Raw genomic sequence first — 17,742 nt, forward strand, 5'->3', positions numbered from 1 at the left:
AATTTAAGGAGGGAGCGGGGAAATTTTCTTTATCCCTTTTTTTTGTTTTCTTGAAATGATTTCAGTTGTGTTGTTTTTGTTTCAAATTAGGAAACTGTAAAGATGACAGTGGATCTCCGTCGTTCGATGACGAAGATTCATTTCTTCAGCCAATTGAATTATCTCCTCCTCATTTAACGGGTTTGTAACCGAATACTGCTTGGACAAGTCCTACCCATAAAGCAATTAATTCTGAAACAGAATTAGCTCGTCAGAGTGTGTTACAGGGTTCTACCCTTCGAATTAGGGATACAATTCACTCGACGAATATTTCACTAATTCCCTGAACCCGATTTCACTCGCAAGTCAAGCGGTAATCGGAAAATGGCATCAGCCCAAGATGCCAGGCAGTGGGATCGAGCTTAATATCTCCTAGTTGTAAAGCATCCACACCTACATCAGCTGCAGCGTCTTCATTTACCGTTGAAAATGCATATATATATATATATATATATATATATATATATATATATATATATAGTGCGTGAGAAGACCCAGCAAGCCAAGTGAGATCGTTGCCAGGGCCTCTGGACTGGCTCTTGTGCGGGTGGCACATAAGATGTACCATCCTGAGCGTGACCGTTGCCAGTACCGCCTGACTGGCCTTGTAGGGTTTTCGAGCGAGATCGTTGCCAGTGCTCCTGGATTGGCTCTTGTGCGGGTGGCACATAAAAGATACCATTTCGAGCGTGGCCGTTTTCGTGCGGGCGACACGTAAAAGCACCCACTACACTCTCTGAGTGGTTGGCGTTAGGAAGGGCATCCGGCTGTAGAAACTCTGCCAAATTAGATTGGAGCCTGGTGTAGCCATCCGGTTGCACCAGTCCTCAGTCAAATCGTCCAACCCATGCTAGCATGGAAAGCGGACGTTAAACGATGATGATGATGATGATGATATATATATATATGTGTGTGTGTGTACTTATATGTATGCATATATATATGCATGCATTCATACATATCTATGTATGTATATATATATATATTTGTATGTGTATATATATATATATATACATATAGATAGTTTAGATATAGATTCAAGGCTTGAATATGGTACTTATGCGAAGGCACCCGAATTTCACATCCCAAAAGGATGGGTGATTAAAATCAAATAATAAGCAACACGGATTTCAAAAGTGATTGCAGTACGCACGTTTCATGCTACTTCAATTTATTTAAGTAATGTGAGCATTACCTTAAATGCAATATGAAGAGCAATCTTCAGCTGCACGAAAAAATGTAGAAAAAAAGACATATTACAAATGTGGCAACATATTAAAACCAAGTGGGAGAGAGCAGAGGAAGAATATATAAGTCCATCTTGACATAGCAGGGTCTATCAACATATAGATATATAGATATGTATGTATGTATAGTAAGCACATAAATGTGAAACAAGGTGGGGAAAAAATAGTAGTCGAATACCAGAGGTAGAGTAATATGCTTTATTGAAAAGCAGCAAAAATATCACAAAAACTCAATGTTTCATATTCCCGTCCGTCAGACAGGAATGTGAAACTCTGAGTAACAGTTTGTGATATTTTTGCTGCTTTTCAATAAAGCACACACACACTATATATATACATATATATATATATATATATATATATATATATATATATATATATATATATATGCGAGTAAAAATAAACACAAAAAAGGTGGGGTTTTTTGTATGATTGTGTATAGAGGAATATATTATTTTGTTTAAAAGAGTTCCAACACTGTCTGTTTTTTATGCTTTATTTATATTCCTGCAGAACTAATGTGGGGTATAGAATATGGAATATACAATATATAATATAATATACAATATACAATATAAAATAAAATAAAATAAAAATGGATGGCACCATGAAAGAAAGTATTGAATGTAGATGAAATATTGAGTGTTCAATATAAAGGATCAAATATATAAATATAAATATAAATATATAAAGGCGACTCGAGTTTCAGGGCTATTTCCCTTCGTCATGGCCGGTATGACAGACTTTAACAGACTGTCTGTTAAAGTCTGTCATACCGGCCATGACGAAGGGAAATAGCCCTGAAACTCGAGTCGCCTTTATATATTTATATATATATATTTATATATTTGATCCTTTATATTGAACACTCAATATTTCATCTACATTCAATACTTTCTTTCATGGTGCCATCCATTTTTATTTTATTTTATTTTATATTGTATATTGTATATCATATTATATATTGTATATTCCATATTCTATACCCCACATTAGTTCTGCAGGAATATAAATAAAACATAAAAAACAGACAGTGTTGGAACTCTTTTAAACAAAATTATATATATATATATATATATATATATATATATATATACACACATATATATAATGTACAAACATAAATGTATACACATACACTTATGAAACAAGTAAAAGAAAAAAGGTGTGTTTGTATCAATGCATAGACATAGAGATGTCCACATAGACCGTGATGCATGAATGAACCCATTCCATATTGAAGTTTATCTTCAGGCAAGTCTAAAAACCGGTATTGCTACATACCTTATTTATCTTTCTGTGTCCGATATCAATCGGTTTGACAAAAAGAAATCGTTAAAATATACACCAAAATGAAATATGTAGCAGCGCTGATGTAGGTTGTTAAAACCTTGATTGTGTCGCCCTACACAAACATAATGCCATGAATGAAATAAGTGAAAGGATGTATTTATATATATATATATATATATATATATATATATATATATATAAGAGTATCCGTTTTGTGTACGTAAACACCGGCAAGAAAGCTGACGAAGCAGTGGCACTCCGTCGCTTACGACGTCAAGGGTTCCAGTTGATCCGATCAACGGAACAGCTTGCTCGTGAAATTAACGTGCAAGTGGCTGAGCACTCCACAGACACGTGTACCCTTAATGTAGTTCTCGGGGAGATTCAACATGACACAGAGTGTGACAAGGCTGGCCCCTTTGAAATTAAAGGTACAACAGAAACAGGAAGAAAAAGTGAGAGGAAGAGTACAGCAGGGTTCACCACCACTCCCTGCCAGAGCCTCGTGGAGCTTTAGGTGTTTTCGCTCAACAAACACTCACAACGCCCAGTCTAAGAATCGAAACCGCGATCCTACGACCACGAGTCCGCTGCCTTAACCACTGGTTACATTCGAAACTAAAAGATCTTGTGGTATTTGTTCCGCACAAGTTGAATAGACACTTCCTTGTTACTCGTTATCGTAAATCCAGCAAGTAAACCGTAAAATGAAAGTATGCAAACAGAAAAAAGAAGATATAAAATAAAATTATGAAAATAAAGCAGGGAAAATAGTTTTACTCGTTTACTTGTTTCAGTCATTTGACTGTGGCTATGCTGGAGCACCACCTTTAGTCGAGCAAATCGACCCCAGGACTTATTCTATCGGCCTATTTTGCTGAACTGCTAAGTTACAGGGACGTAAATACACCAGCATCGGTTGTCAAGCGATGTTGGTGGGAGGACAAACACAGTCACACGCACAGCCATATATATATATATATATATATATATATATATATATATATATATATACACACACACACACACACATATATACGACGGGCTTCTTTCAGTTTCCGTGTACCAAATCCACTCGCAAAGCTTTGGTCGGCCCGAGGCTACAGTAGAAGGCACTTGCCCAAGGTGCCACGCAGTGGGACTGAACCTGGAACCATGTGGTTGGTAGGTTAAGATTTATTCACAAATGCGTACAGTTAATTATGTCAGACAAGAGACGCACAAACATGTCTGCATTTCCTTAAATATCCGCATATATGCAACGGACAGTGAATGGATTGCATCCAACAGCAGCTAATGAGTTCATAAGCGCAAGGAGAGCCGTGTGGGTAAGCTTGCTTTGCAACCACATGGTTTCTAATCCGTGCCTACTGCGTGGCACTATGGGCTAGCGCCTTGTACTGTTGTACCGGGCCTTTTGAATGAATTTAGTCGACGGGAACAGTTTGGGAGCCCATCGTGTGTGTATATGTAACAAAAAACAGATGAACGGGTTATCTGGCGTTGCTACAGATGCTTCATTAGAAGTCTTTATAGTAGCATTAGCAGAGATACCCGGCCTTGCTCGGGATTAAAACGGCATAGTTTTTTATTGTTTTACTTGTTTCAGTCATGTGACTGTGACCATGCTGGAGCTCCACCGTTGATCGAACAAATTCACCAAATGGGGTTAGTAGCCAGCGCTCTTAACCACAGGCATATGGCATAGTAGTTACGAGTGCTACTAACTCCAAGATTCCAAGTTCGATTCCAGGCAGTAACCTGAATAATAATAATATCGAAAAATACCTTAGGAATGAGAACCCAGGTTTGAAATTTCCCCAAGACACCTGATGAAGGCTGGAGAGTATATCAGACGAAACGTTGTGTTAACAACAAACAAGATGAGGACAAATATCCGTCAAATGTAAATAATACTTATAACTAATATATTATTTTTAAACATCCAAGGGAAATAACCCATTCGCTCCTGAAAGAGATCCTTATATATAGCCAAGGGAAATAACCCATTCATGTTCGTAAATTATATCGTGTAAATCAAATTGAGTATACTTATTTCTTAGTATTTGAACTATTTGAGTTATTTTTGCAATTTATCCAGTACAACCCTTAGACAAGTAAGTAATATTTTCCTAACAATAGATCCACTTATTTCGGTTAATGACTTATTCACGAATATACCAACACTAGCGCCACTGAAGGTAATATTCTCTGGGAATGCACAAAAGCCCTTTTCAGAGTTATTTACTTTGAATTGTTATTATCTCATATCTGATTAGCCTGTTATTACGTAACAGGCTTCACGATTTTAGTATACATACCTTATTAGTATTTCCTCCTGAGTTCTGTATACTCTGGGAATGAATTAAAGCTCTTTTCGGGGCTACTTTATTTGAATTCTTAGTATCGGGTGATTAATTTCATTTTATTATATAACAGACTTCACAATTTGAGTATTCATAACTTACAGGGAATTCCTAAAAACAAGACCCTGTGTAAGACAGTAAATGCACAGAAACCATTTTAAGGGCTACATACTTTGCATTGTTGTTACTGCATTAGCGAAACAATTATAAGAACGGAACCAAGGGATAAGCCCCACTTTCCCGGGAATGACTGAAATAAATGAGAGGTACATAGTTGATTAACAAAATATATTAACGATCACCTACACATACATACATATGTACATACATACATACATACATACATACATACATACATCAACATCATTCAACATCTATTTTCTGTGCTGGCATGGTTAGTACATATTCGCATACACACATAATTACATAATTTCCTTTGAAACACAAATCTCAAATGAAAAGTAATTAAATATAACAGATGATATTACGAATTTAATAGGTTTTCTCATCGACACACATCTATACACGCATACACACACGGCTGGGGTCACAAACGAAAGAGTATCCATTTCAGAGTAGATTTTATTCATTTGGAAACAAATGATTTACTCCGTTGTTCACCTGCGTTTGTTCCCAATGCGTTACTGTTCAAGCGACATGAAGATGAATTGAGGAACATTACGTAGGCTAAACGGGAACACTCATTAAAATGATCTTCACTGATCAATAGGTTTCACATTGGAAGCTAAATGTATCCTACAGATGCTTTTGATACATGAGAGCAGATTACTGCTTTGATGAGGTAAGACAAGTGCAACTGGTGAGCTTTATCAAGAGAATTTGACATATTTCGATTTTTAAACTGCAAATAAATGAAAAATATTTTCGCCATGACGGCAAAACTATACAATCTTGGATCTCCTATTCAATGAATCTCCTATTCAATAATGTGCCAGAATATGTAATTTCTCGGATAAACATAAAGTGCAAATTGCGTATTCATACTCATAATGTTTAAAAGAGTTCTGTCTACGATATTCCATTTACTGTGAGCATTTTCGATACTGTTGTTTCTTAATTTTCAGACATGTTGAGATGAAAAGGTGGAATTAGCTCTACCTCTGGATTTAAATGAACGATGTACTTGTCGTTTCTAGTCTTAAAAAGTGTACTTTAAATACCAGTCGTAATTTCTCTCAGCACCATCAGCAGGTATGAAATATAGATTATGAAGTAAGTCCGAAAAGCAATGCTATCAAGGCATCTATAACTCTCTTCTACGTTCTTTGTACAGAAAGAGATTATACTTATGCATATAAGCGTTTTATTTTAAGCAACTGGAATGCGGTCAAATTGACGGCTGATTTGTAAACTTGCATTTCATCCCACGATTTGCTTTAAATACATTGAATGAAAATAAGATCTTCAATGGTTCTCAGTAGACATAATGGATTGTGGCAATTGCTCTTGTTTCATTGTGTTGTTTTTTTATTGGTGGTGGGGGGCTCTTGATCCCAAGGATTCATTACGTAGATTACCCGGTTTCCATGGAATATGTTACCGAGATGACATCATTACCCGTGAATGGGATGCCATTCCGTTGCAGAGATCAGGACCAGCAGTATTGAGGGGTGGGGATAAGTCAATTACATCAACCCTAGTGCTTTTGTTGACCTCGTAAGAATGATGGGCAAAATTGACCTCGGTGGGATTTGAACTCAGAATGAAAAGAATCGGAACAAATGCTGCTAAGCATTTTGCCCGACGATACTTCCAGCTGACCAATTTGTTATTTATATGTTGCGTTTTTTTTTTTTAATATGAATTCAGTTTTCCTCTTGCGACTCTGAGTCCATAAACTTTTTAGGAATAACAATCCATTTTTTCCTTATAAAATATTACGTTAGTTTCATCCGAAGTGACAATGTTTGACCTTGATTAAACAGGCTTTATGATATATATTTTGTCTTTTAAACTCAACAGCATCCACACAAACTATGGTGTTTCCTTTTGAATTTCTATAGAACATAGATCTCATCATGATGTGTTAGTCTTTCGCCCAAGATTTTCATGTTCAATAATGTCAAAAAGACCCTAATATATTTATGAATATCACTTTGTTTCTTGAATTACTTTGCTAAATTGTATTTTCCTATTACAGTGGGTAATTTTCGAAAAACATTTGTCTTAAGTATTCATCTTTCACCTTTTACTTGTCTAACGAAAATTTCATCCTCGCTATACGTAGGTCTACCATGAACTCGTGGGATTTCCCGCAAATATTAACTTAGATGTGTAATTTGTTTTTATTTATTTACTTTTTTTTCATCGGGTCGGGAATAATTACTGGTGATGGATATTGTTCTGCCTTAAACAAACCAGTTTATCTAAAGAAATTGAAAGGATAGAAGTTGAAGTTTTCATTGCCAAGATCGAAAGGATTATATCGACACAATAAACAGTACGTGTCACTGAGAGGACATGATTTTTGCCTCTCTTTAGAAAGAGGACATTTCAAAACAGGACATTGTTTTATCATCACGACTTCTCAATACAATCGACGGCTCAGCGATAGTTACAAAACAATGGACAGTTTGTCTCTCTTAACAAAATGAATTGATGCGAGAATGATTATTGAATAGTTAAATAAAGACGCATTCGATTTAATCAAGTTCCTACAAGTATGACAGACGAAGTCCAATATTTTGAGTGAGCATGAATTTCACGTTTCATTGATATCACGAAATTAGTTGAACTGAATTGTATTCGATTTCCTTATTCGATAAAATTATTTTTCCCTTTCTCGTAAACACGAAGCGTCTATTTACATCACATATCACCACAATGCCTTCATCAAACTCCTGCTCAGTGTTTATCTCGTTGGCCTTCTGAATATCGATGATGTCATTGATTTCTACGCGTATCAAGAATGAGAAATGTTACGGCAACGATGATCCATTCAGTCGTTTGTCCAGCTTCATGCTTGTCATCAGTTGTTGATCGCTTTTCTTCAACAGTAGTATTCAGTTGAGTTTATACCCACCGAAGACTTAGACGTCAGTCGTTTTCAGAGAAGAATAAACCAATTCACAAAGAATACAAAGAAAAATAAAAAAAATAAAACGAAAACAAGGAAGACCAAAGAATAATTATAAGACTACAAGATTTACAGAAGATAAAATATTGTTTTATAAAACTTGTAAAATGAAAGCCTATATACTTGGAGTCATAAGTCTTTTGGTTATCTGGACCACTCTGGGTAAGTTAGTGTTGATACAATTTAATATATTATTCAGTTACAAGACAATATTGTCTGCTTGTATAAATTATTAAAATTATTATAATCACAACCAACTTATCTAATCATAAATAACTTATTGTATTCTGTCTGTTCCAGTTCATAATTGCAACATAATGATTTTGAGGTTTAATTATCTCATATTTATTTGATTTTATGTTTCATTGCAATAACTGACATCTTTTCTTTCTTATTTCTCCAACAAGTGATTAAAGATAAAAATTGATGTTTATTAGAAAGTCCAATAGTCATTTTGATGTCTATGATTGATCGATGGCCATGCGTTTTGAAGGAGGTTTAATAGACTGTATTTGAAGGCATAATAGACTCACAGGTCTATCAAATACATCTCAATTTCAGTCGTGGATGTTCAGGAAAAGAAAACTATTTAGTGCATCAAAACTTGTTGAAGGCCCAAGTTTGCCTATAGGATCCGTAATGATTTTTGGCATTTTATCGATTCCAGGAAGATTAACGACACAGTCAATCTCTGGATTCTCAATTCTTTAAAACTCTAAGATCCAGCACAGCATATTTATTCTAGTAATCTCGGAAGACTTGATACAATTAATATTGATTGTGCGCAACACACACGTTGGGTGGTGTCCCGGTTCTAACTTTATTCAATAAACTCACTAGCGTAGCTGAGATGGGGTGCTGTCCGCCCCGGGCGGCACTTTTGGGTCTGCTGTAGGCAATATGTGTTTTTTGTGGGGTCCAGGAGCGGCAAAAGAAAGGGCCGTTCCGAGCGGCACACACACAAAGCTACGCTAGTGAATAAACTCCTTGACAAAGTCTGTAGTATCTTTTGTCGTTGTTTTGCTTTGGTGGTATCTCGTTAGTGTTGGGTAAAATGCAGTTTTTAGTTACGATAGTTTACGCTTTGAGTTCCGATCACACTAACGTCAACTTTACTGTTTATCCTCCAGGGATCAGTAAAATCAAATGTGCAAAATAAAGATCTTAATGCTTTACACAATATAAGTGACTGTAACCCGACAGTTAAAAAAGAAAATCTGGCCTAGTGATTATGAAAGAAATTACTATTAAACTGTGAATTTGTGCTTTTTGTGCTAAAACACCGAAAAGATACGAAAAACACCGAAAAGATACGAAAAACACCGAAAAGATACGAAAAACACCGAAAAGATACGAAAAACACCGAAAAGATACGAAAAGCACCTAAAAAATACCAACAGGCGCAAATTTTATTATATTTAGCTGATAAAATTCTATTTAATATGTTCAGTACTTGGTAGCAAATAAGTAGGAGTCTGCTGGTTACTACGACAAGGGTTTCAGTTGATCCGACCAATGGAATAGCTTGCTCGTGAAATTAACGTGAAGTGGTTGAGCACTCCACAGACATGTGTACCCTTAAATAAGTTACTCACGAGATCGTGGTTTCGATTCCGAACCAGGCTGAGCTTTGTGTTCTTGAGCAATTCATTTCATTTCATTTCACATTCCTGCAGTCCACTCAGCTGTAAAAGAGTAACCATGCAATGGACTGGTGCCCTGTTGTGGTATCAATCACTTTTACGCAATGGAGACCGGGTTACCGGCTCCTTTTAGTTCAAGGACTCGAGACAGTTATGCCCAGGGTTTCTTTTGTTGTTGTGATTGTTGTTGTTGTTGTTGTTGCTGTCGTTGTTGATGATGATGATAATGAGGAGGAGGAATCAATATGTGCGCCAATTTATCTCGGATTCTTTAAATAATACGACCCACCTTTACATGCAGTTTACTTAATGTTCATACCGTCCACGTCATCGTCTTTTTCTTTCGCCGAACTGCTTAGTTACAGGGACGTAAACCAACCAGCAACGATTGTGAAGCGGTGGAAGTGGAACACACACACACATAAACGCGCGCGCACACACACACACGCACACACAAACTCATCCACTCACACACATATGTATATGCCACACCTAGAACCAGCCCTGAGTCGGATCTACTATTTAAATTGGATTTGGTACTTGTATTTGTCTACAATATCCCGCAAGCACCTGATGCCTTCATGGTTGTTTTACCTCACGAAGAACTCTGTTATTGTGCCTAATCATTTCTGGCGTCCTGTGTGTTGATGGATTTGGTGACCTCACCGGTACTGGTGCCACTGAAAAAAGTATCCAGTCCGCATTTTAAAGTGGTTGGCGTCAGGAAGGGCATCCAACCATAAAAACCATGCCAAAGCGGACAGAGGAGAATTGGGGCAGTCCTGTGGCTTGCCAGCTGATGTCAAACCGTCCAACCCATGCCAGCACGGAAAACGGACTTTAAATGCTGCTGCTGCTGCTGCTGCTGCTGCTGATGATGATGATGAAGAGACAGACCGACAAATAGATAGACAGACAGACAGATAGATAGATAGATAGATAGATAGATAGATAGATAGATAGATAGATAGATAGATATGTATAATATACACATATATGCATTCATACGTACATATAACGGGATTCCACACTGTTTCCTATTACCAAATTTACAGTCAGGTGATTGATCAGCTACAGTAGAAGACAGTTGCCCAAGGTGCCGTGCAAGGAGAGTGAACGTCCATTTCTAACCGCATTTTCCCCACCCTCGTACTTCACAACCATCAGTAGCAGTGTGTAGAGTGTGGTCGTCTCAAAGAGAAGGTCGGATCTCAGCTGCGCAGAATCTCCTTGATTGTGTTGAAGAAGATGAAAACCATTTTGAAAACAGTCATAACAGGTGACGAATCGTGGTTCTATGGCTGTGACCCCGAAACCAAGACTCAGTCTTTGCAGTGGGAGACCTTAACGTGATTTTCAAGACGTCGAGGAATTCCAAGAGAATGTGACGATGCAGCTGCACACTATCCCAGAAATGAAGTTCCAGGAATGCTTCCATCAATGGAAACGAAGCTGGATAAAGCGTGTGGCTCCAGAAGAGGATTGCTTCGGAGGAGACTAAATGCCAAACTGATATGCGCTTTAGTGTTCTTTCTTATAGCATCAGTTCTGATATTTTTCAATTCAATAAAAAACATCCAATACCATACTCTAAATATTTTCATTTTTTTTTTCTTTTTTCTGTCATTTCCTTAACCAACCAAATAAATTTTAACTTTCCTGTTTATTTCTACAGCCAATGGTGGCACCACAGATGCCACATTCAAGTGTGATACCATTAAGTAAGTTTGTTTAGCTTTTCTCTTAAATTATTTTATTTCGTTTCATTGTTGGACATGCTGAAGTTTTCACGGACCTGCACGCCCTTTTGTTCCACACGTGTTAATGATCGATCTTTCTAAAGCCAGCTCGTAAAAATATCCAGTAACTTCTCTCAGTGTCTTTTCCAGCTTCTTCCTTTCAGCTTCCTAGTTGTCCCCAAATTTCTTAAGGTTTTTTTTCTAGTTGTATGCTGTCCAATAAACTGAGTCTGTTGTGGTGAAGCATTCTAGTGGTCTCTCCTCACTTAAAGACCTCTATATTTGTGTCACTCTATCTGCAAAAGACACTTTCAACATACTTTTAACCCCTTGCCTGTTCAAAGCATTTTCATAAACGTCCATGATTGTTTCCAAACTTTTAGTTAGTCTTTGTTTCATATGTTCTCAGTAATATAAAACCTTCTTTTCATAAGTTCCAACTTATTCTAATGGTTGAAAAAATCGGAAATGTGAATCATATATGATGCATGAATGCCAGGTAAATACGTCTTGCGTATCACATGATACACAGGATAGGTAAAGGGTCAAGGAGAGTTTGACCTGTTTTGTATGTTCAGGGTCATACAGCGATATGTATGGATAGGTTCTATGAATGCCAATTGGATTCTGACCCTCACTTTTATTGATAGCTGTTTATCTGACACTATATATTTGATTGCACCATAAACAGCCTTGACCTGTCCAATCCTTCAATCAATTTCGCTTATGATTTCTCTATCTGACGATTGATGATTCCCAATATTTAAAACAGTTTTGGCGACGAGCTGGCAAAATCGTTACTGCACTGGATACCGCATTTCATCCGTTTTTTTTTACGTTCTGGGTTCCAATTTTCCTGAGGTCAACTTTTCTTTAATCCCTCTGATGTTGATAACACACAGTACTGGAGTCAATATAATCGACTTAGCCCCTTCCCTAAAATTGTTGGTCAAAATTATAAAGAAAATATTCAAAACGTTTACTGTTATATTTCATTTAACAGGCAGGAAAGGACAAGTAACGAAACAGATGACAGAGGTAAGGAATAATCTTTAATTATTTCATTCATTAACATTTTAGCTCATTAAATGTAAATAAAGTTGATTAAGCGAAAATTAAAGGATTTAAAAAAAATCTTTTGTTTGGCTGCACTCTTTGAAATTTTAAAATTAAGTAAAAAAAAATGTTCAAATTAGGTATATTAATGTAAGTTTTCACACCGAATCTCAGGGGATAATTCACTTGATCCAGAAAATTTTTCATTCTCAAACTTGTTTATGGCTTGATCATTTTTACGCAGTCAAAAAAAACAGGATTTTGAAGCTGTCGTTTTGACAGCAATCATAAGACGACAAACCAATAATGTCAACATAGCATGATAGCACGTGTTTTAAGCATTTAAATGACTGAAAAAAACGAGTAAACAACACATATTTTGTAATTTAAAGCATTTAATATGTATTTAATGCGAAGAAAAGAGTAAACAACACATTTATAATCCTGGAAGAATCGATTCACGTATCCAGTGTGCCAGGAAAACACAGCGTGAGATATCAGTAAACAATATAAACTGGATGTGGTTGGACAGGACAGCAACAGACGGGTAACAAGATACACAACAGCTTAGCTTTTTACTATGAAAACGGGCACCAAATACATCTGTAGCTTTCGATTGGCTAAAATTACCCCAAATTTGCAAACTTTAAAAGCTAGTGACTATTTATTGAATTTGGACGAAAAGGAATTGCATTTTAATAATTAGCATAGAAAACAATATCAATACACCAACTTTGCGTGTGTTTGTGTGAGTTTCTAATTTTATATGAGTTCAGTCATAACTAATTTAATTTAATTATAAATTTTCAATTAACTATTTTTGTTTATTTAATTATTGTTTTATTTCAGTTTTTGCTACATAAATATTAAATTCTGGGCAATGCCTATCAAAAACAGAAGCTGCTACTTAATGAAATGTTCATCCATATCTTTGCAGAATGTTTTTCCATTATGAGTGACTCAATGAAAACGATGGAAGAATTGGTCAAAAGAGAGTATAACTGCTCTTACTTTTGGTAAACTAATTTCCTTAAACTTGCCATTATCTTCCTCTTTGATGCATGTTTATTAAATTTGGATTCTATTTCAATAAATTTTCAGTTATATTTCAAGATATTTTCAATTTCTCACTTCCTGCTACAAGCAATAAATATTTTTATATCCATGCAATTCAGTAACTTCTATGATTTGCGAAAGTAACGAACAACTTCATAATGTGAATGTGCATTTTTATATGAATTAATAATAAACATGTTTTCCTTTCGTGGTTTAAGTTATTAGAAGGGAGTTCATTTTTTTCTTCGTAATACTTGTCAGGATTAGCAACTTGAATTTGTTATCAAAGAATTCTAAAAGAAAAATGTATAGAATTCACATATTCATTTATCTATTTCAAGTCATGTATTACCATTTCATTCTGTTTACAAATCTTCAGTATGATAAACTATGACTTATTAATTAAACGTTTTATGAAATGAGACATTTTATTAAAGATGGGAATAATTACAGCCTGGAGGAAATTCATAGCATGTTTTGTTTTTTAATAGAATATTTGAGGTAGAATAATTGTTTTGTTTTTTAATAGAATATTAGTTAAGTAATTGAGGTAAACGAGGGGAAGACCTTGGTGTTAACAAAACAAGATAATAAGTGTTTCCAAATAATTCTACTTTATGAAAGTATCGTAAAGAAGCCAAAAATTTCAGTTCTAACCAAAAATTCCCAAAAGCCCGTTTTCAGATATAATCTTTGAGATGTAAATATTAGTTTTAAACTACTTAAATCACCTTGATGGTCGTCAGCAATTTAAACGGGGTTTTCTTTTTCGAAAGGTCAATAAATACTTGCCATTACATTTTTAATCAAACAAATATGAACCATTTTGTTGCACAATGCGTCTCCATCTTTCCTTTAACTTGAAAATACCCTCTTCCCTGAATTGAGGTGGTTTCATGGCAAATAAGTCGAAAGGTAAGCTACTATAAATCGGCACGAAGTTTCCAGACAACCCAATATATTATATATATATATATTATATATATTATATCTTATATATATATATATATATATATATATATATTATATATATATCTGAATATATTATATATATATATATATATATATATATATATATATATATATATATATATATATATATATATATATATATATATATATATATATATATATATAGCTATGTATGTATGCATATATTATGTAGATAGAGTTATAATCTCCAAGTTGTGTTCTCATGAAGCACATCTGCTTATTCCGGTAGTCCAAAGTTGTAGTGTACGTAGATGTTGTAATTGTGTGTGGCATACATAAGAGATGAAGAATAGTGGAAAACATTACCTGCAGATTAATTACATATCAAAACAGGAGAGTGGAAAAAAAAATTTTGATATTATTTATTCACCATTACACGTGTTTCTAATAGGAGATATCTTACATATCATACGATTTTTTAATTCCTATTAACAAACGAAACACATGTAATGGTGAATATATAATAGCGGTGTTCTTGCGACTGATGGTTCAGATTCGGTTGTTCTATTTTATTTCAGGTCGGTTTACCTGCCTGGACACAACTGTAGCTTGCAATATGGATGTGGCAGCTATTTTGAAGTATTCCTGTCTAGCGTCACTTGTGGTACGTAAATAGAAATTACTTTCAAATGAGAAATTATTGGGTTGGTGCATAATTATTGCAGCTTTTTTTCAACAAATTTTATTCAACAAAAACAATAACAATATTCAACAAAAACATCTTTAAATGACGGTCAGACCGTCTGCCAAGCAAATGGGAAGCAGTAATTGAAGGAGATGGTGAATATGCTCCGGAATAATCGTTTAAATATGTTTTTGTTGCATGTTGTTATTGTTTTGAATAAAATTTGTTGAAAAAACCCCACAATAATTATGCACCAACCCAATATTTTTTGTTTTGTTTCTGAGTTTTATTTAAACATAAACAATATGAGAGACCACTATATGGATCCCTTGTATGCTAAAAATAGATGTCAAACCGTCTTACCACTAAATCTGTGTTCTCAACTTAGTAAGACGCTAGATTTCTATGAGCAAGACGAATGAAAAGAAATAAACACAGCACTTCGTTGTGGTTGTTCTGTGCTGCTATGACGGGGCTCAAACATACAAAGCGTCATCACACAAGTTGCTGTGTGGGACTCTGAGTACGTTAGTTTGTTTTCCTCCGTCAAATTCGTATTATTTATTTAGCAATTTATTTTGCAAGCCAGTGGCCACAGTAAAAAGGGACTCAAAGACCAACAGTTGACATTGATTAATATGCATGCCAAAGCAGTTTATTTTAAAACTGCTGCGTGTTTGTGTGTGTGTGTGTGTCTGTGTGTTTGTCTCCTCAACATCGTTTGATAACCGATGTTGGTGTGTTTATGTCCCCGTAACTTAATGGTTCGGCAAAAGAGACCGATAGAATAAGTACTAGGCTTACAAAGAATAAGTCCTGGGGGTCGATTTGTTCGACTAAAGGCGGTGCTCCAGCATGGTCGCAGTCAAAACAATTAAAAGAGTAAAGGAACTCAAATTTGATATGATACTTAATGTTTCTAATATTTTGGACAACATTTAATTCCGATGAGGTCAACTTTGCCTTTCATCCTTTCGGGGTCAATTAAATAAGTACCAGTTACGCACTGGGGTCAATGTAATCGACTTAATCCCTTTGTCTATCCTTGTTTGTCCCCTCTATGTTTAGCCCCCTGCAGGCAATAAAGAAATAAATATTTTTGATAACATTGGAAAATATTTTTGTTTATTATTACAGAGGCACCGGCTTCTCCTACACCTGAAGTTACGCCAACAACTGAGAAGTCTCCAGGTGAGTATGGAATTGGTAGACAATGGTTTTGAATAATTATTTGCACTAATCTTTTCAGAGTCTTCAGTTTTCAGATTTGTCTTTCGATAAATGACGTCAGAAAGCGGAAAGCCGGCAGAGTTGTTGCTGCGCCGGTCAAAATGCTCAGTGGCATTCAACCATTCTTACCTTCTGAGTTCAGATGCTGCCGAGGTTGACTTTGCCTTTCATCCTTTCAGGATCGATAAATTAAAATACCAGTTGAACATTGGGGTTGATGTAACTGATTTACTCCTTCCCTCAGATGCATATACACGACAAGCTTCCTTCAGGTTCTGTTGAAATCCACTCACGAGGCTTATAGTAGAAGGCACTTGCCCAAGGTACCATGCAGTGGGACTGAACCCGGGACCATATGGTTGAGAAGCAAACTTCTTACCACAGAGCCATGCTTGCGCCTACATTAAGTATGATACACAGATGTCTGTTTTGATTTAATACTGCCTCAGTTGTGTATACTGGATTTTTAAGATCAATTTTATTTTATTACAGAAAATGCTGCTTCACGGATGACACCAAACTTTTCCCAAGCTTCAAGTACAATTGCAATCATAATAATATCTCAGCTATTGAACAACAAAATGTTTTGATTTAGATTCCATGTTTCACCTACTTCGTTTTTTGTTGTATTACATAATGCTTCTGTGAAATATGCTTTAGTTTTTAAATGAAATGGCTTGTAAATGATATTTCGATGTATTAAAATGAAATCATGGATATTTATTATATATGGATAATGCATTGTGTTTATGCAAAAAATGCCATAAACACTGACCTCAGAATAGTTCCTCCTTAAACTTTCTGTTATTTAGCTGGCAAAGCAAGAAATAAGAACTGGTTAGGAAAAGAAAAACGGCCACGTTGTTGTGGGCAAACTGCAACCTGCAGGACTTTCTGAATGGTACACTAGCGAAATATTACCTTGAAATTTTTTGTACTACGAACCATGTCGCATGCGGCCCGCTTCTCGGAAAAGGTTACCCAATGCCCACGCTAAACACAGCTTGTTTTGTTTAATGGTTCGTTCAACTGTGGATACGCTTGGATACCGGGGAAATATGTTGGACGTGAACCAGAAAGGAAAGGAAGAGAAACAAGAAACAAGCATCAGGTCCCTTTTGTGTTATCCATTTATTTTATTGATTTATATTTTATCTAACTCATGTATATGTTTATAATTTAATAAGCGTATTGTTTGAAGAATTACAGCTTGATAATATAATTATTGTGCACGCATACCCCCCCCCCCCACATATATATGTATATATTATCCAAAATGTATAGTATTAAATATCCACCACGGCTGATCCTTTCGCGTAAAGAATGCAATGGAGTGTTAGGTAACAAACCGGTTATAT

General features: G+C 35.6%; 1 protein-coding gene across 1 annotated transcript; it reads left to right on the plus strand.

Annotated features, from left to right (window-relative positions):
* The first annotated feature begins 7,728 nt into the window (after window positions 1-7,728).
* LOC106871584 (uncharacterized) lies at window positions 7,729-17,742 on the plus strand. Its single transcript, XM_014918093.3, has 7 exons — window positions 7,729-8,204; window positions 11,361-11,406; window positions 12,428-12,462; window positions 13,418-13,496; window positions 15,048-15,133; window positions 16,292-16,345; window positions 16,877-17,742. The coding sequence occupies exons 1-7, from the start codon at window positions 8,150-8,152 to the stop codon at window positions 16,972-16,974; spliced, it is 453 nt and encodes a 150-aa protein (XP_014773579.2). The 5' UTR covers window positions 7,729-8,149; the 3' UTR covers window positions 16,975-17,742.

The sequence above is a fragment of the Octopus bimaculoides genome, chromosome 7 (assembly GCF_046866305.1).
Source record: "Octopus bimaculoides isolate indiv1 chromosome 7, ASM4686630v1, whole genome shotgun sequence".
NCBI lineage: Eukaryota > Metazoa > Mollusca > Cephalopoda > Octopoda > Octopodidae > Octopus > Octopus bimaculoides.

Coding starts and splice junctions, on each gene's coding strand:
- LOC106871584 (XM_014918093.3), top strand. CDS start 8,150: ATGAAAGCCTATATACTTGGAGTCATAAGTCTTTTGGTTATCTGGACC. Junction 8,205..11,360: donor GGTTATCTGGACCACTCTGG/GTAAGTTAGTGT, acceptor TTATTTCTACAG/CCAATGGTGGCACCACAGAT. Junction 16,346..16,876: donor AACAACTGAGAAGTCTCCAG/GTGAGTATGGAA, acceptor ATTTTATTACAG/AAAATGCTGCTTCACGGATG.